Here is an 18,314-nt window from a genome sequence, read left to right as displayed (position 1 = left end):
CTTGTTTACATTGAAGAATCGCTGACAGGAAGCGTTCCAAAGAGGCGCCGAGTGGACTGACTTACTCGAAAGAGACTTTTATTGAACCCGAAACATTTATTTAATTGGGTCTTATCATAATAAATATACTAAATATATAGTTTTGATAATTATTCAATATCTGATACATACATTGTTCATTTCTGTCCTCTGCAGTTGTCTGCTGTTTCTTGTCGGCGCACATGAGGCACTGCAGCTCATGACGTCACGTCCGGTCTTGTAAGTCATGCAGACGCATTTTTATTTTGTCATTCTTAATTATTTACATTATTCTGTATCTTATTCTTTTTATGACACGTTCTGATAATAGATAATGCTTTATAGCGGTAATTTATTATACTCAAATGCATGTGCTGTCTTAAATGCCACTATTCTCTCTATATACGTTTTTTGTGTTTTTTTTTTCTGTTGTCAGTATATAAATATCAGCATCATCTCGTCGTGAGATTTAAATACTTTACTTTCGATGTGTTTATCTTTCTCACATCTACCTTAATATCTTGGTCATAAGATGCAAAATCCGTAAGATGTAGCCATTTAAAAATAAGAGATCGAGGATATTTTTATTGGTTTCGGTTTATATTATTATTTAGCACTGCCCCGAAGAAGCTGCTGAACAGATATATTTACAAATATAATAAACAAAACTGAATTTGTACAGATTATTATACTGCCACAAGAGGTGCTCGAGGAGTGTTAGTTTTTTTTTTTTTTTAAATACATGTATATACAGTTGAAGTCAGAAGTTTACATACACTTAGATTGAAGTCATTAAAACTCATTTTTTAACCACTCCACAGATTTAATATTAGCAAACTATAGTTTTGGCAAGTCATTTAGGACATCTACTTTGTGCATGACACGAGTAATTTTTCCAACAATTGTTTACAGACAGATTGTTTAACTTTTAATTGACTATATCACAATTCCAGTGGGTCAGAAGTTTAACTAAGTTAACTGTGCCTTTAAGCAGCTTGGAAAATTCCAGAAAATGATGTCAAGCCTTTAGACAGTTAGCCAATTAGCTTCTGATATGAGGTGTACTGAACTGGAGGTGTACCTGTGGATGTATTTTACCTTCAAACTCAGCGCCTCTTTGCTTGACATCATGGGAAAATCAAAAGAAATCAGCCAAGACCTCAGAAAAAAAAAAAACCTGTGGACCTCCACAAGTCTGGTTCATCCTTGGAAGCAATTTTCAAACACCTGAAGGTACCACGTTCATCTGTACAAACAATAGTACACAAGTATAAACACCATGGGACCACGCAGCCATCATACCAATCAGGAAGGAGACTCATTCTGTCTCCTAGAGATGAACGTAGTTTGGTGTGAAAAGTGCAAATCAATCCCAGAACAACAGCAAAGGACCTTGTGAAGATGCTAGAGGAAACAGGTAGACAAGTATCTATATCCACAGTAAAACGAGTCCTATATCGACATAACCTGAAAGGCTGCTCAGCAAGGAAGAAACCACTGCTCCAAAACTACCATAAAAAGGCCAGACTACAGTTTGCAAGTGCACATGGGGACAAAGATCTTACTTTTTGGAGAAATGTCCTCTGGTCTGATGAAACAAAAATTGAACTGTTTGGCCATAATGACCATCGTTATGTTTGAAGGAAAAAGGGTGAGGCTTGCAACTTGAATTACACCATCCCAACCGTGAAGCACGTGATGTGCAGGAGTGTTTGCTGCAGGAGGGACTGGTGCACTTCACAAAATAGATAGCATCATGAGGAAGGAAATTTAAGTGGATATATTGAAGCAACATCTCAAGACATCAGACAGGAAGTTAAAGCTCGGTCACAAATGGGTCTTCCAAATGGACAATGACCCCAAGCACACCTCCAAAGTTGTGGCAAAATGGCTCAAGGACAACAAAGTCAAGGTATTGGAGTGGCCATCACAAAGCCCTGACCTCAGTCCGAAAAAGCGTGTGTGAGCAAGGAGGCCTACAAACCTGACTCAGTTACACCAGTTCTGTCTGGAGGAATGGGACAAAATTCCAGCAACTTATTGTGAAAAGATTGTGGAAGGATAACCAAAACATTTGACCCAAGTTAAACAATTTAAAGGCAATGATAACAAATACTAACAAAATGTATATAAACTTCTGACCCATTGGGAATGTGATGAAAGAAATAAAAGCTGAAATAAATCATTCTCTCTACTATTATTCTGATATTTCACATTCTTAAAATAAAGTAGTGATCCTAACTGACCTAAGACAGGGAATGTTTTCTATGATTAAATGTCAGGAATTATGAAAAACTGAGTTTAAATGTATTTGGCTAAAGTGTATGTAAACTTCTGACTTCAACTATATCTGTTATGTCAAATATCTTATCAAGGCAGTACTAAATAAAATAACAAAATGCAGTTGTATGATCCTTGTAATTTTGGTAAACGATAAATATTGTGCAGATTCTGAAAAGGGTGTGTAAACGTATGAGCAGATCTGTACATCTGTCTGTTTAAAATGGCTTGCAAACAAAACAGAACTGCCAAAGTTAAGAGTGCATTAGAGATAATTCAACTTTAGGTTTTAGTTATTTAAATTATTACACCTTTAAACCTTTTGGTCTTGTTAACCCATGTATTAGGTGTTTTAGGTGGATTTTATGATCTATTCGTCTGTCATGTTTTCATATAGATCTGCATCATCTGATGATGTCATGATGACTCAGGATGTGCCAGAGGACGCTGTGGGCAGACGAGTGAGCTGTGATGAAGAGAGAGGGACAGTACGTTATGTAGGAACGGTTCCTCCCACCGCAGGTTTGTGTGACCTCTCATTCCTTCTTTATGTCACTAAACTAATATTTGGATTCTGCTTAAAGCCCTCTTTATAGCCCATTTAAAGTTCTCTTTCTGCAGGTTTGTGGTTGGGGGTGGAGTGGGACAATCCAGAGAGAGGGAAACATGATGGAAGCCATGAAGGAGTCCGATACTTCACCTGCAGGTGCTCACATGTGTATCACACAGGTCATGGAAAACCTGGAAATACCAGGGAAGGTTAAAACCGTGCTCCTCAGGGCCGGAAAAGTCATGGAAATGAATACAATCCTGGTCATTTTTTTTATATGCTTTGCTGTAAATGATGTAACAGGCTTGTGTTGAGTTAAACTCATATTGACGTCCAGTTTATGACTGAATCGTTCCTTTGAGTTGGCTCTTTTAGTGCATCAGTCAAATCAGTTTGAGTCATGATCCATTAGCAAATTGTTCTGAATCAAAATCAGTGTTTCCTGCAGCCTGACACTTTTGAATCTACAGCAAAAATAAATCATTTTGTAAATACGTTTTTTACCTAAGTCTAAATGAAATGCAATCCCTGCTGGAAAATCCAGCTTAAGCTGGTAGATGTGTTTTTGGAACATGGAAGCTGGTCCTAAGCTGGTCATGATCTGGTTGACCAGCTGCCATCTTCCAAAAACCAGCTTGACCACCTTGAGCTGGTATGACAAGCTGGTAGCTGGTCTAAACTGGTCTCCCAGCTTGCACCAGCTCATGACCAGCTAGAAAACCAGCTACCATGTTCCAAAACACAGCTACCAGCTTAAGCTGGATTTTCCAGCAGGGATAAAAATAACAGAAAGCATGTCTTTCTATTGAGATGTCCTGTGCATGAAAACAAAGTGTTGTCCGATTCACGAGCAAATGATTCTTTTGAACCGATTCTTCTAAGAGACTCACGAGTTACCGTTTTGAATCAGTCTGATGAAATCTTCACTGAATGACTCACTGAATCAGAGCAGTTACTGAATCAACGTTTGACTCACTGAACTGACGTTGTCATTACTTTCAGAAATGAAGATCTGTTCAGTGTACTTAAAATTCATGAAAATTAAATCAGTATAATGATCGACAGGTTGTTCATATGACGGCGTGTAGTTACAAAAATAAATTGCAACAGTAATTATGGATTGTTGAGTAATAAATCATATTTCAATTATAATATATATATATACACAGTATATATGATATGATATGGCACAACTGGGCTCCCATGCTGCAGAAACAGAATTCTTTAGGAAACACTGAAAAATATATTTTTTTAAATCCTTATCCTGTCATCACAATTAACTGCAGATGGCACGTAAATTCAAAAAGTGTAGGAAACTACTAACTCATACAAGCTAAACTCAATCGACAGCATTTGTGGAATAATATTGATTACCACGAAATTAATTTCGTCTCGTCCCTCCTTTTCTTTAAAATAAAAAGCACAAATTGAGGTTACAGTGAGACACTTACAATGGAAGTGAATGTATTGAACCTGGAAAACAAACCTTCTGTTTGTTGTTTCATCAGACACCTGACGGGCGGCTCGTTTGTTCGTCCCAAAAAGGCCAGTTTCGGCGTGGATTACCTGACTGCTGTAAAACGGCGTTATGAGGTGGAACTGGAAGAGGCTATTGGAGAAGAGTTTAAGTTCTGCACCAAAACAGTCTTGATGGTCGGATTTGAGGCCGTTAAGCAGAAACAGAGGTGAGTCTTTTTCAAGCATCTGTGCTGTTGCTGAATTCTCTCAGCGAGGTGGCTTTTTCAGACATCAAGGGCCTCATTAAAACACACGTACGATCAGATTTGACCCTTTATTACATAGATTTTATTATACGTTACAGTTCAGAACAAAACAGGGTTTAAAAAGGACTGATGTGTAAAAAAATCTTAAACGTACACCAACAGAAAAGTTTTGCTCATTCATCGGTACACAAATGTTTTTATTATCTTATGCATTTTGTGTACGTGCAAAGTGAGTTACAGTTGTAATACACCACTATGAAAAAGAAAACAGGATGCGTAAGAATTCCAACACTGATCATGACATTTTAATTTGAAAAGAAATCACTGATTGAGTTAATCATTTGAATATAGAAACCGGGAAATAGTGCAGCTAATCTTTCCACATGCACTTTAATTTGTGTTTTGTTGGTGCAGTACGAGCAAGCTTTTTAAATGATTTGCAATTAATAAATCAGGATGCATATGGACATTTTATACATTGTTTGCAGGAATGTTTAGGACATTATTGTACATTCATATTTAGGATGATTATGTTCATGCCTTTATAAATGAAGTCTCCGATGTGTGTTATTTAGGGGTCCAAGGAGTGCTGGAACACTATTTTATTTGGACTGATTTTCTTCTTCTTATTATTATTATTAGTCTTTTTCTGCCCTAAAAGTGTCTGAGCAGCAAAAAAATTCCTAGAGACACTAAATTTGGCTGGATGGCAGTTCATCCAAAAATGTAAATTCTCTCATCATTTACTCACCCTCATGCCATCCCAGATGTGTGTGACTTTCTTTCTTCAGCAGAACACAAATGAAGATTTTTAGAAGAATATTTCAGCTCTGTAGGTCCATACAATACAAGTGAATGGTGACCAGAACTTTGAAGCTCCAAAAAGCACATAAAGGCAGCATAAAAGAACCCCATAAGACTCCAGTGGTTTAATCCATGTTTTCAGAAGTAATATGATAGGTGTAGGTGACAAACAGATCAATATTTAAATCCTTTTTACTATCAATCTCCACTTTCACTTTCACATTCTTCTTTTGTTTTTGGCGATTCACATTCTCTGTGCATATTACCACCTACTGGGCAGGGAGGAGAATTGATAGTAAAAAAAGGACTTAAAGTTTTATCTGTTTCTCACCCACACTTATCCTATAACTTCAGAGGACATGGATTAAACCACTGGAGTCTTATGGATTACTTTTATGCTGCTTTATGGAGCTTCAAAGTTCTGGTCACCATTCACTTGCATTGTATGGACCTACAGAGCTGAAATATTCTTCTAAAAATCTTAATTTGTGTTCTGCAGAAGAAAGAAAGTCATACACATCTGAGATGGCATGAGGGTGAGTAAATGATGAGAGAATTTTCATTTTTGGGTGAAATGTTCCTTAAACCCCCCCCCCCCCCACTACTCAGGTGGACAGTACACACACACCCATCTAATCCCAGTTGGTGCTACAACACGCACTTGTACATTTTCACATTAGAAACAAAATCCCTAAGTCAAGCAAAACAAAATGTACATCTCCAATTTCATTTCCATCTGCAAAATGTTTCCACCATTCAAAAGATTTTTGATTCAGCATATTGTTCAAAAGATGTACTTTATGTGAATTTCGGCCATGGCCAAAGAATTATTTGTTTTACATGTTCTCAAAATTATTTCTGTGACATTTGTCATGAGAGTCTCTAGATGATCATTTGTGCGGTTCATACAAACAATTTAGGAGAAGGAAAAAGTTGTTTTTTCAGAAAACTCAAAATAGCGGATGGAAATGCATTTAGAGAAATACGTTTTATTTTGCTAATCCTATATCTGCAAGGAGCTGGAGTACTTACTCAGACAGATCTATTCCTTGGGCACTTTTCTCCACTTTTCCAAACTCCTTGGACCCTGATAATAGTCACTTCAGGCTTTATTTATTTGTGGTGTTGTTTCAGGGTGGAGAACCTGACAGAAATCGCTCTGAGGAGTTGTGAGGTGTCTGGTCCGGGCCCGGAGAATGAGATTAGAAAGACCACACCATGTATCCTTCACTGTCAGCATATTTATATTCTCACACAGGCTCTCTGATTGGCTCTAGAGGTCAACAACAGTAAGAAGACTCAATAGAGCGGTTCAGGTTGTAGTCCAAAACCCGGAAGACAATTAGTATTTTCGAGCCATGGATTTCCAGTGGGATTTTATAATGGCAGTTTTAGAGTTATGAGGAAAATAAGGCCTGTGGTTAAAATTATTTGAAGAGATGTTCACGTTTTGTTCTACAGCATAAATAACAAACAGTCATACCTGTGAATTTTGAAGCTACTGTGTCTTTTAAAAAGGCATGTTGCTATCACAATGCTAATTAAGGACTACAACTCCCATCAGCTTGTGAGCTATCTGCTTTACAAAATGGACGACTGTTGTAGTCCTTATTTAGCATTGTGCTAGCAACATGCCTTTTTAAAAGACACAACAGGTTCAGAAGCCACAATTTAAGTATGACTATATGTAATTTATGTTCTTGAACAAAACGTGAAAGTCTCTTCAAGTAATTTTCAACACAGATCTTCTTTTACTTGTAATTCGAAAATCCCTATTTTAAAAGCCATAGGAAATTACATGAGGAATTAGTCTTTCTGGGTTTGCCTACAAATTGACATCATTGCTGAACAGCTCTATATGAAGCTTCTTTAACAATATCTCTCTCAGTTGCTCAGTCTCTGGATCTTTCTGGAAATTTGTTGAGCTCGTGGGAGGTGCTGGCGGCGATTACACAACAGTTGGAGTCCCTGCAGGTGCTGCAGCTCAGGTGAGTAATGTTTTCCATGATATAACCTTTTAATAAATCATCTACACAGCATCAGTGATGTCAGGCATCACTTTTACAATCTCTTGTAGTTACAACAGACTGAGTCTCTCCAGTGACCCCATTAGTTTACGCCCCGCCTTCTCCCGTCTGAGGGTGCTGTCAGTCAAAAGCTGTGCACTCACCTGGTCTCAGGTCAGTCAGTGAATGTGCACATGTGTTCAGGAAGGAATCTTTTCAATAAGACGGCTGAAATGTTGACAGTAAAAACATGGCTCTACATCAGCTGACCTCTGAACTTGCTGTGATTGACAGGTTCTCCATTGCGCCCCCATGTGGCAGCAGTTAGAAGAGCTTTATCTTGCTGACAATGACATCACAGAATTACTGAGGTATGTCAGGGATATCTTAGGCCACATCCACATTAATCTGTTTTCCTAGCACCATTGTTTTCTGAAGTATGCAGTAATGGAGACCGTTTTGGAAACACTCCGTTTTTGGTGGAGGAAAATGCCATTCAGTTGTTAATGCGAGGCATAAACATAGCGCAATTCATGCGTTTTCAAACAAAAACGAGTTGGTGTGGATGTGGCCATAATGATTGATTGTTAAAATTAATTAAAATGATTTTGTCCAGACCTGTAAACGTGCTACAGACACTAAAAGTTTTGGACTTGTCCAATAATCGGATCGTTCAGGAGACGGCACTAGAAATCTCACATTTACCCAGGTAAGAATAAAAAAAGTTGTTGTTGTTGTATATATATATTATTAAATATTATATGTATAGTATATATACTGTAAACTGTATAAATACACACACACCAACTTGTTTTTATATCATTGTGGGGATTCTCCATAGACGTCCATGCATTTTATGGATTTTATACAGATCTAACGATAATTTCTATCCCCTAACCCTAACCCTACCCCTAAACCTAACACTCACAGAAACCTTTTTGCATTTTTACATTTTCAAAAAAACATTGTTTAGTTTGTTTAATAAGCCATTTCCCTCATGGGGACCGCTGGCTGGTCATTTGATCCCCACAATGTAGTATAAACATGTACACACACACAAACACACATCAGATACACTCACACACACACACACACACTCACACACAAACACACATCAGATACACTCACACACACACACACACTCACACACAAACACACATCAGATACACTCACACACACACACACTCACACACAAACACACATCAGATACACTCACACACACACACACACTCACACACAAACACACATCAGATACACACACACACACACACACACACACAGACACACAAACACACATCAGATACACTCACACACACACAGACACACACTCACACACAAACACACATCAGATACACTCACACACAAACACACATCAGATACACTCACACACAAACACACATCAGATACACTCACATACACACACACACACACACACAGACACACACACACAAACACACATCAGATACACTCACACACAAACACACATCAGATACACTCACACACACACTCACACACAAACACACATCAGATACACTCACACACAAACACACATCAGATACACTCACATACACACACACACACAGACACACTCACACACAAACACACATCAGATACACTCACACTCACACACAAACACACATCAGATACACTCACACTCACACACAAACACACAAACACACATCAGATACACTCACATACACACACACACACACACACAGACACACTCACACACAAACACACATCAGATACACTCACACTCACACACACACACACACAGACACACAAACACACATCAGATACACTCACACACACACAGACACACACTCACACACAAACACACATCAGATACACTCACACACAAACACACATCAGATACACTCACATACACACACACACACACAGACACACTCACACACAAACACACATCAGATACACTCACACACAAACACACATCAGATACACTCACACACACACACACACATCAGATACACTCACATACTCACACACAAACACACATCAGATACACTCACACACAAACACACATCAGATACACTCACACACAAACACACATCAGATACACTCACATACACACACTCACATACACACACACACACACACAGACACACTCACACACAAACACACATCAGATACACTCACACACAAACACACATCAGATACACTCACATACACACACACACACACACACACACACAGACACACTCACACACAAACACACATCAGATACACTCACACACAAACACACATCAGATACACTCACATACACACACACACACAGACACACTCACACACAAACACACACAGACACACTCACACACAAACACACACAGACACACTCACACTCACACACAAACACACATCAGATACACTCACACACAAACACACATCAGATACACTCACACTCACACACAAACACACATCAGATACACTCACACACACACACACACACACACACACATTTACATTTATAGTTCCGTATGTATATATATATATTCACAATATGTATTTAAAGGTAACAGTTGTGTTTTTAAACTTTAGGTTGGAGAAGTTAAACTTGTGCAGTACGGGTGTATCTGTTATTCAGTTCAATGATGCTTCAGCAGGTATCAATGTGTTTAAAACTACTCAGATCTCTATGTTTTTCCTTATTCTGTCTTGATTTATAACATGTGCATACTTGCATTGTTTAGAAAATTAAAAATAGACTTTTCATAATGTGAAGGCAACAAGACGGCACTGTTTCCTGCACTGAAGAGCCTTTTACTAGATGACAACAACATTTCAGAGGTAATAATAAGTCTAATAGTGAAATTATAAATGTACATATTAATGCAAATAAAGGGGATTTTAAGCATCAGCTGATGAATTCTGTCTGTCTGTAGTGGAGTGTAGTGAATGAGTTGGAGAAGTTGAAGTGTTTGGTTCAGCTGTCCTGCAGAAGGAATCCACTGTTACAGAAAGAGAAGAACTATGAGACGGCTCGACAGCTTTTCATCGCTCGGTTGAGTCAGCTGGAACTACTCGACATGAGACAGGTGTGTGTGTGTGTGTGTGTGTGTGTATCTTTGAGCGGGAAATGAACCAAGAACGGTTACGGTGTTATGTAATGTTGGCTGTGCAGATACTGACTGGTTGCTCATATGACAGTGAAGTTAAAGATAGGCCTGCACATTACAATAAAAATAAAAGAATAATAAAGAAATACGTTAGCACACTTTTTCTCTAGTTACAGTAGACCATTTATTAGATTGCATTTATGCCTCTAAAATATCTTGTAAAAATGCCAGTATCTGGTGTGATGTCTGTTGTCAGGTTCTGTCAGATGAGAGGAGAGGAGCCGAGCTGGATTACTGTAAAATGTTTGGATTGGCGTGGCTGCAGGCAGGTGGTCACAGTGACCCGGAGAAAAATCACCCGAGCACAGAGTTTACCACAGAACACCCGAGATACCTCGCCCTCATACAGAGTGAGTGACCCGCTCCGCAAACAAACGCCTGCGTTTCATTCATATGTTTTTGGACATTTCTTTATATGGTTTTGACTGTTATGGAAGCCTCATGAAAAAAAATGTTGCTTTGTAAATTTAGTAAATTATGAGATAGTCGTAATTACAAGATAAAAAGTCATAATTATTATTAAAAGCCAAAAATTATGAGGTAAGTCATCAGAATTTGTATCTCAAAATAAGGACTTTACTATCTTATAATTTTGACTTTTTATCTCATGAAATTTATCTCTTAAATTTTGACTTTTAATCTCAGAACTTTGTTTTATTATGTCATAATGCACTTTATCACTTAACTCTCAAAATTAATTATCTAATAATTCTTTTTATCTCATATTTATGACTATAATAATTTAGATTTTTTTATCTCATAATAATGATTTTAATCTCATAAATTTGACTTTTTATCTCAAAATTGACTTGGTGTCTCTTAATTATGACTTACTATCTCATAAATATTACTTGTAATCTCATAACTTTGATTTACTATCTCATTATTAACTTTTTATCTCATAATAATAGATTAAATCTCATACATTTAATTGTTTTTAATCTTAAACTTGATTTAGGATCTCAGTATGACTTACTATCTCATAATTGTCTTTTTACTCATAGTTCACGTAGTATCTCTTAATAATGATTTACTATCTCACACATTACTGTTAATCTCATAACTTTGATTTACTATCTCAGTGAATTTTTATCTCAAAATTAACTCTCAAAATTGACTTACTATCACTTTTATAACTTTTTATACTATCGTTTTTTTTCATGAGCCAAACAGGAAACAGAAAACATTATATGTGATATTGATTGTTCATTACATTACACAAGCAAATATTCATGTCAGCTGACATTGTTTTATGGTACAAGGCACAACACAATAAAATGTCATTTCCATGTTAATCTGAGTTTAACACTCCAGTCACACAACAAGACATTTTAGCTTGATTTTTAAGAGATCATGCTAGGTAGATACCCACATTGAAATCTCATTGGTTCAAACCCCTGCTCGTATCGCTGTATTTTACACATTAAATGTGTTCTCATTGGCTCACTTTACACTTTCCTTTGTCACAGCATTGATCATTTGTGTGTTTGTTTAGAGTACGGCCCTCCAGACGAGAGCGAGTTGAGGGAACAGAAGCCGTTTGCATTAAAAAATCAATTATTAAGTAAGAGCCTGCCATCAATGCACTCTAAATTAACTCAACACTAACCACATGATCATGATGGGAATATCTTTGAATGTTTCTCTTTTTATTTCAGCCATAACGTTTGTTTGTCCAGACGACGCAGAGAGAAAACCCATAGAGAAGAAACTGCCAGGTGAAACTTGCAACAGACCATTCCAGCTCTGTCACATTACAACCAGTTTCAGCTTTAGACAGCACACACAGAGACAGAGGCAAATTATACACTTAATCACGGAAATCGCCAGTTCCTATTTGACTGGAAGACTGTTTATAATTGTCTGGGTGTAAGAGCACAGAATAAGCTGCAATGTGGACCAGACTTTATGCTGAAAGACAAAAGTCTGGCTAAGAGAGACTAAAGTAGGACACATATAGGTTTTGGTTGTTATTTGATGTATTTGTCTGCTGTTTTCAGGGTCGATGATTGTACAGAAGGTGAAGGGGCTGTTACACCGACTGCTTAAATTACCAGGAGCGGAGTTAAAGCTCGCCTACACCTGCGCGAAGGTAAAAAACTTTACACACGGATACTTGAGCCTTCCCTCATAAATACTGTGTTTTAACCCTGTTTATGTTGTGTTAACAGCTGTCCTTTTAAATTCCAAATTTTACAATGCACACAAAAATCCTTTCATTATGACTGTGTTCTGAAAAGATTACTAGCATGCTGCACAATACATGAATTCTGTCTTTTGTCATTCATTTTTTTAATACGTTGTATACTGCACATTTTACAGTTCATTGAGGTATTTCATGCTTACTGAACATTTGCATACTAAGTAGCATGCTAACCACACCATAATATTTGTAGACAAAGTAATCAGAAAGTATTCATTTCTCTTTTAATGTACTGTCATGTATAGATGGCCGACAGAGAGATTGAGATTGATAACGATCTAAAGCCGCTGCAGTTTTACTCTGTGGAAGATGGTGACAGAATCCTGGTGCGCTGGTCCTGATCACACAAAGCTGAAATCTCAAAGACACCCTGATGAGAGTTTATCAACTCCTGCACGGACTAATGCAATGCTCCACACATCAGCGTGAAAGGGATTTCTTTGGCCACAGGACCATTTGTTTAAACAGAAAGGCTTTAAGTGCCGTCTCTTCCCACGTTTGTGTTTACGCATTACAGTTTAGCTTTGCAGACAAAGTGTTTTACTCTAAAAACTACTTTTGGCATTTGTCTTTGCAGGTCATTACAGTAAATCACAACCAGATGGATGTTAATTTGACTATTTAATAAATGTGCTTGAAACAAATATTCCAGATTGACACTGTACTTTATAAAGATAAAGAGTTTTAAAGATATCTGTCCTGTAAACTGTAAAAAATAATGAGTAGGCTACATTAATACAGGAACATGGACAGGATAACAGAATCAGTTATATTAATATATTACTCTGAAATTATAAATCTGTCTCTTTTGTACTTTATTTATTCTTTTGTCAAATGAATCATCATTTTACACGGTTCATCTATGTGAATCATCAGAACGAGATTTCCCGAAGCTTGATATGAGCGGGAGAGGTTAGGAGAGCTTCATAAACATGAATTGTTCAAATGAACCAATTCACTTACATGAATCAGACTTTCTAATGATTTGTTTGAGGGAGCGGTTTAGGAGAGCACGTTTGATGAGTTTCTTCACCTTGAATAGTGTGCATAAGTGCTCAAACGGGTGAACGCATCCAGAAAAGGTTCAAATTCTGAGATAATTTAAGTCCCATTTTTCCTGGACTCACGGCCGAAAACCTATACGATTCTGAAAAATTCTGGACATGTAGCAGCCCTAAACATGAAAGTCCGATATGTCGTCCAGCCCTAAAGGAAGTTTAAATGTTTAACAGTTAATAAATATACCAGATAGAACAAAGGCTTGAATGTTCAATGTGGACTTCCTCATTTTTATGCAGTGGACGTGATCGGAAACATTCTTATGAAGGACAAATGAATGAAAGGAAAAAAACCCCACAGCCTTCTTACTTTAAAAAATGATTTAATTGAACAGTCTCTCTCTCTCCATCTTTGTGTCTGTCTCTCTTCCTGTCTGTCTCTCTTGTTGTTCTTCCTCTGTCCAGCTGTATCCACTGCACCCGCTGTCCAGTCATGCAATGTGTAAACAATGAGTGTGAATTCCCATCTGGGGCTGTAAAGTCCCGAGCACTGAGGGCATTGTACAGATGGACCATCTGAGTGAAAAAAAACTGAAAGGGGCCATGGTCCCCCGAGCACCATCGAGAAAATATACAGGTGCATCTCAATAAATTAGAATGTCGTGGAAAAGTTCATTTATTTCAATAATTCAACTCAAATTGTGAAACTCGTGTATTAAATAAATTCAATGCACACAGACTGAAGTAGTTTAAGTCTTTGGTTCTTTTAATTTGATGATTTTGGCTCACATTTAACAAAAACCCACCAATTCACTATCTCAAAAAATTAGAATACATCATAAGACCAATAAAAAAAAAAACATTTTTAGTGAATTGTTGGCCTTCTGGAAAGTATGTTCATTTACTGTATATGTACTCAATACTTGGTAGGGATCCTTTTGCTTTAATTACTGCCTCAATTTGGAGTGGCATGGAGGTGATCAGTTTGTGGCACTGCCGAGGTGGTATGGAAGCCCAGGTTTCTTTGACAGTGGCCTTCAGCTCATCTGCATTTTTTGGTCTCTTGTTTCTCATTTTCCTCTTGACAATACCCCATAGATTCTCTATGGGGTTCAGGTCTGGTGAGTTTGCTGGCCAGTCAAGCACACCAACACCATGGTCATTTAACCAACTTTTGGTGCTTTTGGCAGTGTGGGCAGGTGCCAAATCCTGCTGGAAAATGAAATCATCATCTTTAAAAAGCTGGTCAGCAGAAGGAAGCATGAAGTGCTCCAAAATTTCTTGGTAAACTGGTGCAGTGACTTTGGTTTTCAAAAAACACAATGGACCAACACCAGCAGATGACATTGCACCCCAAATCATCACAGACTGTGGAAACTTAACACTGGACTTCAAGCAACTTGGGCTATGAGCTTCTCCACCCTTCCTCCAGACTCTAGGACCTTGGTTTCCAAATGAAATACAAAACTTGCTCTCATCTGAAAAGAGGACTTTGGACCACTGGGCAACAGTCCAGTTCTTCTTCTCCTTAGCCCAGGTAAGATGCCTCTGACGTTGTCTGTGGTTCAGGAGTGGCTTAACAAGAGGAATACGACAACTGTAGCCAAATTCCTTGACATGTCTGTGTGTGGTGGCTCTTGATGCCTTGACCCCAGCCTCAGTCCATTCCTTGTGAAGTTCACCCAAATTCTTGAATCGATTTTGCTTGACAATCCTCATAAGGCTGCGGTTCTCTTGGTTGGTTGTGCATCTTTTTCTTCCACACTTTTTCCTTCCACTCAACTTTCTGTTAACATGCTTGGATACAGCACTCTGTGAACAGCCAGCTTCTTTGGCAATGAATGTTTGTGGCTTACCCTCCTTGTGAAGGGTGTCAATGATTGTCTTCTGGACAACTGTCAGATCAGCAGTCTTCCCCATGATTGTGTAGCCTAGTGAACCAAACTGAGAGACCATTTTGAAGGCTCAGGAAACCTTTGCAGGTGTTTTGAGTTGATTAGCTGATTGGCTTGTCACCATATTCTAATTTTTTGAGATAGTGAATTGGTGGGTTTTTGTTAAATGTGAGCCAAAATCATCACAATTAAAAGAACCAAAGACTTAAACTACTTCAGTCTGTGTGCATTGAATTTATTTAATACACGAGTTTCACAATTTGAGTTGAATTACTGAAATAAATGAACTTTTCCACGACATTCTAATTTATTGAGATGCACCTGTATATCATATAATGACTATATAGTTTTGATATTTACAATAAACTAAATGAAATCTTTGACCATTAAAAAAACTGATTAAAATATAGCTGTAAACAATCTAATCAAAATGATTGAACCACACACACAGTATAAATGTGTGCCCTAACATCGGTCAATACTGATATGGTCACAGATATATCGGTTGCATCCCTGTTTTTTGGATCTTAATCTATGTTGATTCTCTCCACCCAGGTGTGAGGGAGATCCGTCATAAAGAACACAAATCATTTCCTCTGAGTCTTTCAGAAATAGCTTGGCTCAGAAATTCTCGCCCTCTTCCACACATGACCCGTCTCTGGCATCGGGACACCTGCAGGTGAAGCCGCCCGGCCGCGGCAGACATAAGTGTGAACATCCTGCGTTATCACGAGAACAATAGTTCACACCTGTGGGAAGCAGTCACATGTTAGATACACATTTAAAATGAACATGACTGAATTCAAATGAAATATTACAGTGTTTATAAGGCAGCACTGTATTGATAATCCTTGACCCTTGTGTTGTGTTGTGTTGTGTTGTGTTGTGTTGTGTTGTGTTGTGTTGTGTTGTGTTGGTTTTGTGCTAACATATTTTGTGTTCCCGGTCAAAAATGGCCGGTCTACTAAGATTGTTTATAAATCTGTCATATTGCATAAATTATCACAAGCACTTCTTTTTTAGTAATAATGACAGGTTTTGTACTCCTTTTTTGAACACATTTATATATTTATATATTATTGATGGAAGGATTAACTAAACTGAGATTATACCGGGTCAGTGGGGGGCACTCCCTGCAGAAAATAAATAAATAATAATAATTACGTAATAAATTAATAACCACTTGCTTGATCTGAACAAAATAGGTGTTATTTTAAATCTTAGAATCTGGACTTTACAATGCATATAGCTGATCTGTTTCATTCTCATTTTATCATCACAATAATTATATTCAGAGTTGTGATAGCCATGTGTTATATATCGTTATAAAGGTCTCAATTAGTAGCAATGAGCAAATGTGTTTCACTCAGAGGTCAAACTGCAGTGAGTTTTAGTGTATGAAATTCCCACAGACACACATAAATATAATAAACAAAAGTGTCTTTTTGTCACGTTTTTCCTTATCACTTCCTGAAACATACATTTAACACAGACAATGACATATCGTAACTTACAGCAGATTATCCCGATTCAAACGATCTCAAACACAACATAATATGATCAGTAGATCTTGAAATATTCCTCAAAGAGTGTACATGGAAAGACAATAAACAAGAGAGTGCTCAACACACAATGTGTGTGTGTGTGTGTGCACATGTTCGAGGACTTTGTGTGTGCAAACACACATCCACATACAGTATGTGCTCATTGTGATAATACATCATGATGGCTCAGCAGATGGCCGCCTCGGTGTGGAGCGCTTCTATTGTTTTGTTGTTTTTGTTTGTTTGTCCTATGTTTAGTAATCTTTTTCCAGTCAGTTTTACCAGAGAAGAACTGCTGAACATTCGACAGCATATACCAGACAATCTTTTCCTGATTTTTTCGAATATTCAGACGTTTTACTAGACATTTTAGTTGGAGGTGCAGCTCTGCTGTTCAAGAGATGCAGGCGAGAGAGACGAGCAGGCACGCTGGTCAAGCTCCGTCAGCATGGCTTTCGAACAGCGCTGCCAAGCTTTCATCTTGCGAATCTCTGCTCCCTAACAAAATGGACGAATTACATCTCCACACCCGCACAAACAAGGACTTTTCAACCTCTGCTGCCTTGTGCTTCAAAGAAACCTGGCTGAGTGAAGCCATTCCGGACAGCACGTTACATCTGCCGAGCTTTCAGCTGTTCAGAGCGGATCGCATCGCGGAGTTAACGGGGAAAAGGAGAGGCGGTGGAACATGCTTTTACATCAGTGAAAGTTGGTGTACAGATGTAACAACGTTAAAGAAGATGTGCTGTCCTAATTTGGAAGCGCTCTTTATTAACTGTAAGCCTTTCTACTCGCTGCGGGAGTTTTCCTCGTTTATTCTGGTGAGTGTTTATATCCCGCCAAACGCGTGTGTGAATGCCGCGCTGCAATAGCTGACTGATCAAATCACAGACATGGAACAACAATACCCGGACTCAGTTATTATTATTCTTGGAGGTTTTAACAAAGCAAACCTCACACGTGAACTGCCCAAATACAAACAGCACATTGCATGCCCAACCAGAGACAGGAACATACTGGATCATTGCAACACAACAATAAAGGATGCATATCGCTCTGTCCCTAGAGCAGCTTTGGGACTCTCTGATCACTGTCTGGTTCATCTTCTTCCAACCTACAGACAGAAATTAAAATCAACCAAGCCAGTAGTAAGGACTG

General features: G+C 38.1%; 2 protein-coding genes across 2 annotated transcripts in view; one reads left to right on the top strand and one right to left on the bottom strand.

Moving 5' to 3' along the window:
• Window positions 1-223: 223 nt before the first annotated feature.
• Window positions 224-14,406, top strand: tbce (tubulin folding cofactor E). Its single transcript, XM_051675189.1, has 17 exons — window positions 224-258; window positions 2,696-2,820; window positions 2,920-3,004; window positions 4,357-4,533; window positions 6,511-6,596; window positions 7,265-7,364; window positions 7,454-7,556; window positions 7,677-7,753; window positions 7,999-8,091; window positions 9,939-10,003; window positions 10,123-10,187; window positions 10,283-10,435; window positions 10,713-10,866; window positions 12,012-12,080; window positions 12,175-12,234; window positions 12,517-12,608; window positions 12,965-14,406. The coding sequence occupies exons 1-17, from the start codon at window positions 239-241 to the stop codon at window positions 13,058-13,060; spliced, it is 1,620 nt and encodes a 539-aa protein (XP_051531149.1). The 5' UTR covers window positions 224-238; the 3' UTR covers window positions 13,061-14,406.
• Window positions 14,407-15,910: 1,504 nt separating this feature from the next.
• Window positions 15,911-18,314, bottom strand: part of LOC127427555 (nidogen-1-like) — a 44,635-nt gene continuing 42,231 nt past the window's right edge. The window contains exon 20 of the mRNA XM_051675184.1: window positions 15,911-16,361. Coding sequence (XP_051531144.1) covers window positions 16,234-16,361 — 128 coding nt within the window. The 3' untranslated portion in view covers window positions 15,911-16,233. The remainder of the gene's footprint in view (window positions 16,362-18,314) is intronic.

Source organism: Myxocyprinus asiaticus, chromosome 37 (assembly GCF_019703515.2).
Source record: "Myxocyprinus asiaticus isolate MX2 ecotype Aquarium Trade chromosome 37, UBuf_Myxa_2, whole genome shotgun sequence".
In the NCBI taxonomy this organism is placed as follows: domain Eukaryota; kingdom Metazoa; phylum Chordata; class Actinopteri; order Cypriniformes; family Catostomidae; genus Myxocyprinus; species Myxocyprinus asiaticus.
Note: the sequence above shows the minus strand (reverse complement) of the source record. Positions and strands in the feature narration are given on the sequence as shown.